We start from the raw sequence: 15,114 nt of genomic DNA, 5'->3' as shown, positions 1-15,114 counted from the left end.
TAGTTTTGAGTAGGACCCAGGAGGTTCTACAACAGGTCCAGGCTGCTGTGCAAGCTGCTCTGCTCCATGGATCGTATGGTATGGAAGTTTCAGTTACAGATAGGGATACCATTTGGAGACTACAGCAGGCCTTTGAAAGATGAGTCTCAGTGCAGGCCCTTACGATTTTGGAGCAAAGCCCTGCCATCCTCTGCAGATAACTACAGTCCTTTGGAGATACAGCTTTTGGCCTGTTACTGTGTCTTAGTAGTGACTGAATGCTTAATCTTGAGCCACCAAGTTACCGTGCTACCTGAGCTGCCCATCATGAACAGGGTATTTATTATCTGACACACAAAGTCATAAAGTTGTGGGTGCACAGAAACATTCTATCATCAATCAGAAGTGGTATAAATTTGATTGGGCCTAAACAGGCCCTAAGGATACAAATAACTTACATGAAAGAAGTGGCTCAAATGCCCATTGTCCCCACTCCTGCTACACCGCCTTCTCTCTCCCAAACTACACTATGGCTTCATGGGGAGTTTCCTAGAATCAGCTGACAGAGGAAGAGAAGACTCAGGTCTGATTTAACAGATGGTTCCATACGATATGCAGACAACATCTCAAAGTGTTCAGTGCAACACTACAGCTCCTTTCAGGTACATCCCAGAAGGATAGCACTGAAGGGAAATCTTTCAAGTAGACAGAATTTCAAGCACTGCATGTGGTTGTTCACTCTGCTTAGAAGGAGAAATGTCCAGAAATGCAATTATATACCAATATACAGGCCATGGTCAGGGACTTAGAAGAAATATGACTGAAAAACCAGAGACAAGGAATGGGGAAGAAGTATATATGGACAGAACTCTGGGCAAAAAATAGCAAGATATTTATGTCTCATGCGAATGCTCACCAATGGGTGACCTCAGCAAAAGAGGATTTAAAGAATTAAGTGGATACTCTGATTCATTCCATGGATACCAGTCAGCCTCTTTCCCCAGCCACCTCTGTCATCCTCCAACAGGCTCATGAAAAAAATGGCAATGATGGCAGAGATGGAGGTTATGCACAGAGTCAGCAACATGGCCACCTTGGCTATGGTCACTGTTTCGTGCTTAACTCGCCTGCAGCAGAGATCAATATTGAGACCTTCATATGGCACCACTCCTTCAATGATCAACCAGCTACCTGGTGGAAGGTTGATTGCACTAGGCTACTTCCATCATGAAAAGGACAACATTTTGTCCTTACTGGAATTGACACTAGATATGGATTTGCTTCTCTGCTTACAATGCTTCTATCAAAACTACCATCCATGGACTTAAAGAATGCCTCCCCAATGTGGGTGGGCCTCATCCAACCCACTGAAGGGCTGAATAGAAAAAAAAGGTGGAGTAGAGGAAAATTCACTCTGTCTGACTGCCTTTGAGCAGTCTTCTGCTGCCTTTGTATTCAGACTCATTCCGCAACTTAACTGTTGGTTCTCCTGGTTCTCAGGCCTTCAGACTCAGACTAGAACTATATACCACCAGCTCTCCTAGGTTTCTAGCTTGTCAACTGCCGATCTTGGGATTTCTCAACCAGCATAATCACATGAGCCAATTCCTTAAAATAAATCTCATCTTATCTCCTCTCTCCTCTTCTCTCTCTCTCTCTCTCTCAGTTCTTTTTCTTTGGAGAACCCAGACTAATTTCAAAGGCAATTCCTTCAAACTAGTAATAGACACTCAGGGGGAATCTAGAAAATGCAAATGTGGTTTCCTATTTGTTTTTATCAAGCAAGGCCTCTTGATCAGGTCCTGGTGATTAAGAAAATAAAGACAGCAATGAGAGGTCACTGGATTAAGGAATAACCAGCAACTAAGGCAGGTAAGGCAATTATAAAACTGTTGGATTAAAATCAATCTAACATACATTTACTGAGTAGTAGGTAATAGGACTTTTACATATTTATATGTAAAGTTCTCAGGAGCTCTATAAAATTCTGTTGTTTCCACTTAAGAATTAGGCTACAGAAATCATTTTTATGCTATTTATATTTTCATTAATAGTTTCTTTTTAGTTTCCTTTCTATAAATTTAATTCAATCTTTTTTAAAGATTTAAAAAAAAACTTATTTGAGGGAGAGAGCACACACAAGTGGGGGGAGGGACACAGAGAGAGGGAGAATCACACTCTCCACTGAGCACAGAGCCTGGCTGGGGAGGAAGGGGTGTTTTATGATGGGAATTAACTGGAAGTCAGCATAAGGCAAGAACCAACTTCCAGTCTTCTATCTCTACTCCAAGCAAAAAAATAAATAAATAAATAAAAAATAAATCAGGTTGCCTTTCTGGAGAAAACAGAACTAAGAAGGAAAAATCCTCTGCTCACTAGATATTGAGGGTCTCCCAATATCCATCCAGTAATACAAAATCAAGCCAGCCAGCTGACCAGCCCAGTCCACATACAAAGAGTCCTGAATCAAGTTTTTAGTTCCTCACTTTTAAATATTAATAAACAAATAGTCATTAGATATTTGAGGAAAGATTCCAAAAGAAACCAAAATAAACACAAAGAACAAAATGCTTAGAAAAGAGATGTAACTCAAGGAACCTGAGAAATCTTAACAAAACCTAACAGAAACACTCAATATAGTTACTGACAAAACAAAAATTAAATTATATACATAAGGAATGGAATATAATAAAGAATTTTTGGAAACTGAGGATACAATTGCCAAGATAAGTAATTCAACAGAAATGGAGAGCTGGAAAATGATATTGAAGAACTATACCAGAAAAGATAATCAAATCCAAAGGAAAGTATGAAAGAAAAAGATAAAAGACTAAGAATCAATTCAGAAGTCCTAGTTAGCAATTAATAAGAATTCCATAAAGATCCAGAGAAAATGGGGTAAAAAATAAAATCATAGAAATAAGAAAATTTCACACTATATGAATCTCTAAAGAGTCTACTAAATTACTCATATATTAAGAGGGAAATATACAAACAACTACAACAAAACTCAAATCTCAGGACATTATTGTGAAATTACATAATGCCAGAAATAAAAGATTAAAGTGCCAGAAAAAAAAAAAAAGATTACAAATCCCTCAGATAGATAACATAAACAGGCAACATAAAATGTAAAATGGATCAGAATGTAGACTCTTCCCAGTGGATAACCTGAATCCTAGAAAAGTAATGATTTCTAAGGGAAAATTCATTTCTACCCCTGCCAAACCATTAATATCAAATATTAGAGTAGACAAAAGAAATTTTCCATAAGGCAGTAACTAAAAAAAAAAAAAAAAATTTTACCATCCATTTGCCCACTCTTAGAAAGTAAAGATATACTCTCGCAAAATGAGGGAGTAAACAAACAAAAAAGAAGGTATACAAAAAACAGTGAACCCAATCCCAGAATTAGGACAAAAATAAGGCCCTACATGATAGCTCCAGAGAAATCTTCAGATGGTTATCTGTTCAGACTAGAATGGTTGGCTGACATGGAGAGAAGGACAAAAATACTGCATTTTTATTAAGTCTCTGAATACTATGTGAATTTTTAAAAACTATATCACACTGAATTTCTTTAAATTTAGTAATACTGAATAGGGAAAAAATAGAGGTAGTTATATGAAACCTTAGATTCATTCAGCTTTTAATTTCTATTACCATTTTGGGAAATTTCAAAGGTGCCCTAAAAAAATTCTGCAACTTTTCTTCTCATAATTTTTTCACTGCATAAACAAAAAGTAAAGTTAACTTGACCAGTGTTTACTATAAAACTTCGGAGGTCATAAAATGACAGAAAAGAGCTATTAAGAGAGTTACAGTTTTTCTTTAAAAAGTTTTCTATTTTTGTGGCGGTTATCACTGGTTATCAATTCATGTATTTCTCTCCTGAATCATGCTACTTTTCCCATTACGCCTGGTCTGATTAGCTGGTATTTATCATGCTTCATGTTTCAGGGCAATAAACCCAGACACAAAAGAGGCTATGTGGTATATACAATGACTGATTCAAAGTAGATACCTAACATATTTTAGCCATTCCCCACACCTTCTGCTTTCTCTTCCTTTGACTCTGAAGCTTCTGATGAGAAAAATCTCCCCAGACTAATGAGCAGAGAAACACTATAAACCAGTCTATCTCCTAGTTACAGTTAAAATTCTATGCTCTATGTCTAGATATTTCAATCATAAAATCTCTTTCTGCCTCTAGAGAAGTCCAAGAATCTCAGACCTGAAAAAGATCTTCCCCTTTCTTGCTCCCAGCTAACATTTAGAAAGGTTTCTTTTCAAAAAGTAATCCAACATCCATAAAGAATGGAGAAGACCAGTCCAAAAAATCCATAATTAAGTATCTATAAAACAATTTACATGACTTTAACAGGATACTTATACTAAACATCATTACTATTACTAACACAGGGGCTGTATTTCACTTCGGCTAGTCTTAACTGAGCATATATCAAGAGTTTAGTTTTGATGGACACCAGAAATTATAAGAATTGGTCCCTGCTCCTAAGAAGCTGTAACATACAAGCCTGACAAAGGTAATCCAGAAAGTAAGTTCAGCAGAAAAGCTAGACTGTTCTTCCTCAACCATAATTTTAAGCAAAATGTGGCTAGTCTACAACAAATAAAAATGGGTTTAAAACTAACCAAAACATTTTCATGATTTTAAATTAGTGTTTTATTCCTTAGTTTTCTGCTATGTATCTGACCTAAATTTGGACAAAAAATGTACTATTGAATGAGAAACCAGGTTCTACCATCAGCTCACCCTGTATCTTTGGACAAGTCCTATCACTGCTATGAGTCTAGATTGTGAAAAATGAAAAGACTGAGGAAGACTAAACTTGAAGGTTTCAAATAAAAGTTAAATTATATGACTATGATTATTTAAGTAAAAACTGCTGTTTATTTCCTACTCAGCTGAAATTATAGTAGCAGCCACTGATGACTAACTGCCTGAATACTATACTTCAGGTATTAGATCTCTAAATTTACAACTACTATTTCTAATTCTGTCAACAACCTTATAATGTAGGTACTATAAAAATAAAAAAAGGATATAGGAGAAAAATTGGGTTACTAAAAAATATCACACATTTCATAAATGTTGGAGATTGTACTGAAAGCATTATGCAAAATCCCATTTTGTTTTCTCCCACCAAAGTTATATACTATTTACATGCATTATTTCTACAGAAATTTGAAGACATTAGAAACCCAATTAACTTAAAAAAAAAAAAAGTAAAGTCCATCCATTTTGCAATTCAAAATATTAGAGCTAAAAATGTTCATATATACTCACCTGATGCAACAGACGTTTCAGTTTGAGTAACTGAGTTTTTACAGCAGTACAATCTTGGACCATGTGCCGGAGTGTCATCTCATCCAGTATCACTGTATTTTCAGGTACATCTATAAACATCTTCTGAGCCTGGAAAAAGGGGGTCCCTCCATAGCTTTCAAAATGACCCAAAGGAGATTCTCTATAGGGAGAGCCTCTAGAAGGGCAGAGGAAAAAGTTGGGAGGGAAAAGATATACAATATAATTTCAGAAAGAAATAGGGTAATGAAATTATTGCAGAGATTATTACAAATCATTTATCATTATCACATAGCCTTTGATTTTGCTTAACTCAGACACTCAATTTGTTTCTACCAAAATTTCTAATCAGTTCTAGTTCTCATTAACACAATTATCTTCTGTACTCCTCCCCCTTTTTGTATATTTTACACATTGATGAATAAACCTTATTCCTTAGGAAATGTAAGAGAAACAAAAACTCTAGGGACAGGCCTTGCCTAAAAAAAAAATTATATTTATTTTCCTTGTTTGAATAGATCATCTGCTCTTTAGCTTTTGACTTTAATTGGCCAAGCTATACATGGCATGATAAAAAAAAAAATAGCAATAATAAGTTAGCAAGGCAGTAAAACAAAAATATGGAGTCATCTGGCATATAAAGAGATGTTTTCAGAGAAAAAAGTTGACATACTTTGGAAGGTTTTCTTGGACAGGAAAGAACCTGGAATGAACTATAAAAGCATCAGGTTTGAATATGATGGAATGAAAAGTGAAGGCTTTCTGGAAAAAGAAAATGAAAAGCAATGGCACAAAGTGCAAGGCATGTTTTCCAGGGACAAGGAGACTCTTTAAATATGGCTTATGAGGCCACAGATAGCTTGAATCCAATTTATTCTTTAATTTCATCCTTCAACACATCTGCCTCCCTCAAACGGACTTCTTAATACACAGCCAATTACCTGAGATTGCCTGAAGCACACTACAATCTCCCTCATCTCCAAACCTACGTCAATCTCTCTGTACTCCTGGCCAGGCTGCCCAGCCTGCCCTCCACTGCACACTTGATCTGGAGAAGATAACTCCTCTTCATCTTAAATTAGTTGGCATTTCCTCAGGAAAAGCTTCCCTAATCCCCCAAAGCAGGGCTTGGTACTTCCACAGGTGTCCTTCACAGACCCTTCTAGTATGCCCCACCATAGTACCTAACATAGTATACTGTGTTCATTTGCAATCTGTGCCAAATTATAAACTTCATGAAGACACAGACCATGTATTCTTTTCCTCTGTATCAGAGACCAGGTAGTTTTTTACTTGTTATTTATCTCTGTTATTGCTTTCACTGAATGATTAAGGAACATGGATTTTAAGCATTATGTTGTTTCTTTTCAAGCTTTCATTGCTGAAATTCTAAAGTTCTTTAGCTGTGACATAAAAAGTACTACCTTAAAATTATAATCTAGATTATAATAATTAATAGTTAATTATCAAATTAAACTTTACTTTCTATGTAATCAAGTGAATAAAATAAAGATTAGAGAGGGAAGAGACTGAAGGAGACTGGTCAGCAATCTAAATATGAGAATCAGGTACAGAATAAGGCTTATTTTAGGTTGACTAAATATCAACCACATGCAAGGAACTAATGAATTAAAAACTTTCAAAGGAAGAGTCACAAATCTTTATCACTAATAATACAGGATCAAAGATTTGGTATCTAGAAAACCACAGTGGTATAAAAGAGGCACATCTTGCCTAAGATTAAGGTTTAAATCCTGACTAGACAGTAACTAGCTACTGAAAATACTTAATGCCTTTGGGCCATAATTTCTTTAACTCTCAATGTTTTCTAGTGCACACCAAATAAAGTTCATCTACCTTAGGTTGCATTTCAAATACTTCTACCATGAGACCTAAAATGAAACTTACGTGTTCTCAGCATACTAAAATGTTACTTCCTCTAAAAGCCCTTGCTGATTCCCTCAACTAAATAAAATTAGCACTTTAGGATCCTTAATTTATTTAGTACAAATTAAAGAAATCTATATACCTATCACACTTCTAATTAGATCACAAGCCCTCTGAAAGCAGGGCCATTATATTGCCTGCACAGAAACCTGAGTTCAAATCTCAGCTCTGTCACTTACTAACTAGTAACCGGACAAGCTACTTTATATATCCTTCATTTTCTTGATCTCTATTATGATGATTATACTTGCCAAAGTACTTACACCTCATTAGGTTGATATAAGCCTAAAATGAGGTAATATATGTTAAAGTGCGTGGAACAGTGCCTGATATATAGTAGATGTTAAATAAAAACTAATTGCTATTGTATTATTATTATTACTATAAATAATTTCCAACTTCTTTATATTGAAAAAAATGTTCTAATATAAATGTCAAAAAAATACTATGCCATATATGGCATATATGGCATATAACCTTCACTTATATTCCCAAATTGGTAAATTTTACACGATTTGTTTATACTTGAGTGTTTGGTGTAAAACCATCTGACAATACATTGGAAATAACATAACACCTTACTGAACTTTGCTGGATAAAAAGAAGATAACTGAGAAGATCAAGAGGCAAAAGAAGACAAAGATGGAACAGAAAGCAAATAGGTAACAGGGGTTATTTTCAGGAAATAAGAGGACACTATTAAAAACAGGAAAGGAAAAAAATAGGATAGAAAGATAATGAAGATTTTGAGATTCCACATTCTGAAAGGATGATACAGTTCACACATTTGAATCTGAACATTTGAAACAGAATGAGAGGTTAAAATCACTTTCCAAGAGTGCAAGCACAAACCCAGGGATGAATACATAAAGAAAGTAAAGAAAAATGAACATGAGACAATAGAGGAATTATTGGACACAATACTCATATTAAGTTGACAGGCATTAATCTGTATTTGTATACAGATTTTAACAATTGTGGATTTCTGGTGGAGAACTTAGACGGTGAATGCAACAGAAGACTGCATGCTGTTTTGGGCAATACACTGGATGGTTAGCAGCATGTTAGCAAAGGCAGATTCTATGTAGCTGACCATAGGCTAGGTAGGCTATTGAATACTGAACCAATACAGGTATGGTTAAGGCAAAAATGAGTTCAATAGTTACAGAAGCATGAGAAAGAAATGTCCACCATTACCAATATTATTTAATATTGTTCTGTAAGTATAGCCAATAAAATCATCCCCCCCAAAATGGGATCAGAATAACTTAAAAAAAAAGTGAATCTCTAAGAGATAAGCATTTTTTAAAACCCATTTAAATTGAATCCATACATTAGCAGCACCTGATATTCAATCCACACACCTAATAATCACATCACTGCATAATCCTTATTGCAGTTTTATTTTTTTATTTTATTTTATTTTATTATTTTATTTCATTTCATTTTATTATTTTATTTATTCATGAGAGACACAGTGACAGAGGCAGATACACAGGCAGAGGGAGAAGCAGGTTCCATGCAGGGAGCCTGACATGGGACTCGATCAGGTCACGACCTGAGCTGGAGGCAGGCACCAAACCACCATGCCACCCAGGCGTCCCTCCTTATTGCAGTTTTAAAGGAATCTCCCCAAATAAAGTGGCCATACCCATATACTTATATCCTTCACTTCTATTCAAGCTTCTTGATTACTAAAATGTGTGATTCTGTGCTAATCTGAAGGCTTGTGACCCACACATTAGACTAGTAGGTAGAGATGTGTGTGTGTAAAAGACAAGGAGAAAGAGAATTTTTCTTCTTTATTTCCTAATCTGAGTTACATTTTGACTTCACAAAACCATTAATGTTTCTTTTCTCATCTTTAATAAAAATTGTGTATTAAAAATAAATATATTATGTTTATATTCATGGTTCTTATATTTTTTCAATGTTAGATTCAACACAATCTCAATCAAAATCCCACCAAATTATTTTGTGAATATCCGCAAAGTGTTTCTAAAGTCTACATGCACAGGAAGAAGAGCCAGAATAACCAATACCAAAGAAAAAGAGAGAATACTGACACTATCTGATTTCCACTTACTACATGAAGTGACAGTAATCGAGACTGTGGTACTGATGAAAAAATAGATCCGCGGAACAAAAAAGAGAATCCAAAATGTATCCACACATATAATCAAATGATCTTTGACAAAAGAACAAAGTCATTTCAAAGGAGACAGGATAACAGAAATACCATATTAACTTAATAATTCCTCTACTGAGTATTTATCCAAGAAAACAAAAACACTGATTTGAAAAGATATACACATGCTTATGTTTACTGCAGTATTATTTATAACAGCCACAATATGGAAGCAACCTAAGTGTCCACTGACAGGTGAATGAAGATGATGTAGTGTGTGTGTGTGTGTGTGCACGCGCATATGTATGCACACAATGGAATATTACTCAGCTATTAAAAAAGAAAAGAAAAGATCTTGCCATTTGCAACATGAATGGACCTACAAGGTATGCTAGGTGAAATATGTCAAACAAAGAAAGAAACAAACTTTTAAATACAATGAACAAATTGATGGTTGCTAGAGGGGATCGGGGGGTGGGGGGTGTCTGTGAAATGAACAAAGGGTATTAAGGGAACAAATTTCCAGTTATAAAATGAGTAAGTCACAGAGATTAGTCACAGCACAAAGAATACTATTAGTCATATTGTAATACTGTTGTTTTGGTGACAGATGGTGACTCTATCATGGTGAGTACTGAGTATAGAACTGCTGAATCAGTATGTTGTACACCTGAAACGAATATAACACTGTATATTAATTATACTTCAATAAAGAGATAAGAAAACCTAGGAAAAGACAAAAATAAAAAACAAAAAAGACTAATCTTTTCAAAAAGTGATAATAGAAAAACTAGAATTCATATGCAAAAAAAAAAGAAAAAATGACCTTTCACACAGTTCACAAAAATTAACTCAACATGTATCAAAGATCTAAATGGAAAATGTAAAACTACAAGATAACAAGGAAGAAAATCCAGGTGACACTGTGATGGGCAATAACTTTTTAGATACAATAGAAAAAGTACAATCCATGAAAAAAAAAATTTAAAAATCTGCCTAAAATTTAAAACACCTGCTCTTTAAAAAAAAATTCATTAGGAGATTTGAAAAGGCAAGTCACAGACTGGAAGAAAATATTTGTAAAATGTCTGATAAGGGACTGGTATCTAAAATATACAAAGAACTCTTAAAATTCAACAAGAAAACAAATTTGAAAAGGAGCAAAAGTTCTACAAAGACATCTCACTAAAGAATGGCAAATGGCAAAGAAGCATATGAAAAAAATGTCCTACATTATATATCCTTAGGGAACTACAAATTAAGACAATGAGATATCACTACGGCTCCTATTAGAATGGTTAAAATCCAAAACACAACACCAAATGCTGGTGAAGATGTGTAACAACAGGAGCTCTTATTCACTGCTGGACAAAATGCAAAATGTACAGCCAATTTGTTAATTTCCTACCAAACTAAACATCTTATTTATATGACCCAGCAACTGTACTTCTTGATATTTATCAAAACAAGTTTGAAACTTACATATGTAAATACTTAAAGCAACTTTATTCATAATGGCCAAATTTTGGAAGCAATCAAGATGTGTTTCAGGAGGTGAATGGATAAATGAACTACAGTACAGCCATACAATGTACTTATTTAGTGATAAAAAGAAATGAGGTATCAAGCCATGAAAAGACATGGAGGAAATTTAAATACATAGTGCTGAGTGAAAGAAGTCAATCTAAAAAGACTACACCTACATGGCATTCTGGAAAAGACAAAGCTATGGAGACAGTGAAAAGATCAGTGGTTGCCATTAGTATTGATGGGGGCTGGGGGAGAAGGAAGGGATAATACAAAGACATGGGAGTCTAAGGACGTGAAATTATTCTGTATGAGAGGTAATGGCAGATACAGATCATTAAGCATTTGTCAAAGGCTACAGGATGTATACACAGAGCGAACGAACCCTAAGGCAAACTATGGATTTTAGTTAATAAGTGTATCAATAGTGACTCATCGATTGTAACAACTAGTGCAAGATGTTGATAATAGGAAAAATTGTATAAAATTGTATAAAAGAGGGAGTATACAAGGAGACTCTGCGTTCTGCTCATATTTCTAAACCTAAAACTGCTCTAAGAAATTAAGTCTATTAATTTAAAAAAAAATGAGAGTAGGTATTTCTAGAATGGCAGAATAAAGATCTCCAAAAAGCCCATTCTTCCATAAAAGCACTGAAAATACTGGCAAATTTGTCAAAATCAACTTATTCAGTAGTATGGAAATCAACCAAATGCTTGCCACAACTAAGGAGCACTTATTAAAAAAGAAGAAGAAAAGGAAAGAAACCCAGTTTAATCGTGGTGAGAACAAGTCTATGGATTTTAATTTATTCTGTTGCCATGCCTATCTCCCCAGCTCTGTGTTAGCTTGAAAAACAAGAGCTTTACAAGCATAATAGCAGTGAAATGCAGCAATCACTAGGGGGAGGGGTAGACGGTAAACTGGGTTTAGAATTCTTTGAAAAGCACCATTTCCAGAAAATAGTTACTATTTGACCTAACTAGCACCTCCCTAGAAAAGGCCCATTCTCAGTTGTTTTATTTGACCTAATTCCGAGGTTTCTCAGTGGGAACAGCCTTATCTCTAGCACATTTGTTGAAAAAAAATAGTGCAATTGCTTAAAATTTCAAGCTGTGTGAGATGGCAATAGCAATAGCAATTGGGGTAAACAAGAAGGTAATCAAAAACCTTAAAAAAAAAAAAAAAAACTGAGGAAGGAGATGCCCACAGGAGGCTTTGAAAAGCCCCAACATATTCTTGGACATAGAGGAGGCCATACACCTGTATAGAGCTGCACACATGCTGAGGAAATGCCTGAGAAGGCCTTTACCTCTCACCCTTGGCTGACCCTGAGTCTCCCAGCAAGTAGGAAAAGAAGGCTAAGGCAGAGCTGCAAACTGCTTACCAGGTTGCTGAAAGTATCCTTAAACACACACACACACACACATAAAGAGTCCCTTGGCAAAGGCTGGGATACTTATTGGTTTAAGGCATTTAAAAACGAAACAAAACAAAACAAAAACCTGCTGTCTAGTCATTTGCTCAACTCCAAAATATATTAAGAGAAACACATCACAAGCTGTCAAAAGCTAAAGAAAAAGTGAGAATCCTGAATAAATCAAGAAGAATATGACTCATCAAAAGACATGCCCAGTAAGATTAAGAGAGCTGACTTTTCATCAGAAAGCATGGGGGGGTCGGACAGCCCGGGTGGCTCAGTGGTTTAGCGCCACCTTCAGCCCAGGGCGTGATCCTGGAGACACGGGATCGAGTCCCACGTTGGGCTCCTGCATGGAGCCTGCTTCTCTCTGTGTGTCTATCATGAATAAATAAATCTTAAAAAAAAAAAAAAAAGAAAGAAAGAAAGAAAGCGTGGGGGTCCAAAATGTTAAAAGGAAGATTGTCAACCAAGAATTCTATATCCCACAAAATTAGCCTTCAAAATTAAAGAGAAATTAAAACATCACCATATAAACAAAAACTGAGAGAATGTGTTGCTATCCAACCTTCCCTACAAGATAAACTGTAGTTAGAGACTTTAATACTTTCTCCTCATTAATGGATAGAACGAGGAAAAAGGTCAACAAGGAAATAAAAGACTTGAGCCACACTACAAACTAACAAAACCTAACAGATATCTATAAAACATCTATAGAGATTAAATTAGTAATCAAAAAAACTTCCACAAAGAAAAGTCCAAGCCTAAATAACTGCACTGGTGAATTCTACAAGGTCTTCCGAAAACAGAAATGAAAGAAACACTTCCCTATTCAATATATATGATCATCATACCAAAAATACATAAAAAGCCATCTCAAGAAAAGAAAATTATAGACTAATACTTATTATGAATATATACACAAAAATCCTCAACACAATACTAGCAAATTGAATGCAGCAACACATAAAAGGATTATATACCATGACCAGTACAATGTATCCAAGAAATGCAAAGGCGGTTCAACAAATGTAAATCAGTCAATGTCATATACCATGTTAAGAGAATAAAGGCAAAAAAAAAAAGATTATCTCAATAGTCACAGAAATAGCATTTGACAAACTCCCAACACTCTTTCATGACAAAAACACTCAACAAAATATGAATAGAAGGGAAAATCCTCAATTTTTAGAATCATGGCATGAACAGTGGAAGCACTCAGGATTGCAGCAAAGCTTAAGATGAGGAGGAAAGGGTAAAGATTTTTGTCAGCATGGGTTAGGGACCATAAGGAGGATTTGACTCAGCCAAATACCCTACATCTCAAAGGAAAGAGACTGAAGAATACTACAATTAGAAGCAAATAAGGGGGATCCCTGGGTGGCGCAGCAGTTTAGCGCCTGCCTTTGGCCCAGGGCGCGATCCTGGAGACCCAGGATCAAATCCCACGTCAGGCTCCCGGTGCATGGAGCCTGCTTCTCCCTCTGCCTGTGTCTCTGCCTCTCTCTCTCTCTCACTGTGTGCCTATCATAAATAAATAAAAATTTAAAAAAAAAAAAAAAAGAAGCAAATAAGGAGTGAAGACAAAGACCTCACCTCTAAACAGTAAGCTACTAAAGTGATTGGAAAATAAGAATCCTTCATATAAAAATACTACTGGGGGAATTAATACATTTAGGAAAGTTAGATTTCAGCTACAATCTGTAGGCAGAGGTCAAGAATGCGAATTTTTTAGGATGTGAGAGAATTCCATATAGCACAGTGGAAGGTATAGAAAAAGAATGAGGTTGGGGAGAGAGAGGAGTGAAAGCTTAGGGCAGATGAAAAGAGAGCATAGTATTATGATAAAAAAAATATAAAGGAAACAGTGGTTCTGAACTACCAGTCCTCTGAAATATGGGTAAGACATATTTCTATAATTAAAAAAAAAAAGACAATGAGAATTAAAGGACAGAAAGGAAAGGGAACTTACACTCAAGAAGTCACAGAATGGGAAAGAGATACTTTTGCATGGGAAAGAGATACTTTTGCATATGTAATGTTAAAAAGGCCCTGGGGTTAGTGCATCCAGATTTTTAAAAATCAAGGCATGGAGAGAAAAGAATAGTTTTAAGGTATACTGGAGAGTAATGCTTGTCTTAAATGGGGTTTCTCTCTGTACCACCCAACCCATAACTAGCTCTAGGGGATCTAGAAGTCCCAAACCCAGATGGCCATCCTAAAGGGCCATCCCCCCCGAAGGGATCAATAAACTGGTTAACCTACAACTATTCATGATGAACCAGTGCCCACTTGTTGAAAAGTTCTCCATTGGGTCAAATGACCAACCCCCAAGAATATGGTGCATCTCTCTCTCCTCCCTAAGAATCACCAGTGTGGAAGATCCACAAATCACTAGTCCTGCAAACTACACTGTCTAAAAGGGATCTGTGGTCCTATGTTTTGTGAAATGGCTATATATTCTATCTTTTATTACATTTTGCAAAATAGTAGTACTATATTTACATCTTAAAGGCAATGCAAAGCCCACTATTAAAAAAACTCACTTAACATTAATTTGTTTATTCCTATACTATTTGATCAGATAATTGCTCTTCTATACCTATTAACATCCAAGAATATGGTTTTGGAAAGTGTTCTTTAACTTTTCTGAAGGATGACTCAGTCTCAGCTTTATTATTCCCAGGGACAGAGATTACTACCTCCATCCAGGTAATTCATCCATTTGGGACAGTCTGATTTATCGTTCCATTTCAGGCTGAAATTTGCTATTCTATCTTAAAA

The 15,114-nt window shown here is 35.5% G+C and overlaps 1 protein-coding gene across 12 annotated transcripts in view; it reads right to left on the bottom strand.

Moving 5' to 3' along the window:
* The window catches only part of CCSER2 (coiled-coil serine rich protein 2), a 189,706-nt gene that overhangs the window by 71,979 nt on the left and 102,613 nt on the right, over positions 1–15,114 (bottom strand). For 11 of the 12 annotated variants that reach the window (XR_005358077.1, XM_038534505.1, XM_038534509.1 and 8 more), the window contains one exon: positions 5,291–5,486. The exons of the other annotated variant lie outside the window; for it this stretch is intronic. Coding sequence is in view for 10 of the 11 variants with exons in the window: in XM_038534505.1 (XP_038390433.1) it covers positions 5,291–5,486 (196 nt within the window). In the remaining variant the exon portion in view is untranslated. The remainder of the gene's footprint in view (positions 1–5,290; positions 5,487–15,114) is intronic. 12 annotated transcript variants of the gene reach the window in all.

This window comes from Canis lupus, chromosome 4 (assembly GCF_011100685.1).
Source record: "Canis lupus familiaris isolate Mischka breed German Shepherd chromosome 4, alternate assembly UU_Cfam_GSD_1.0, whole genome shotgun sequence".
NCBI classification, from domain to species: Eukaryota; Metazoa; Chordata; class Mammalia; order Carnivora; family Canidae; genus Canis; species Canis lupus.
The sequence above is the reverse complement of the archived record's forward strand: the minus strand, read 5'-3'. Positions and strand labels throughout refer to the sequence as shown.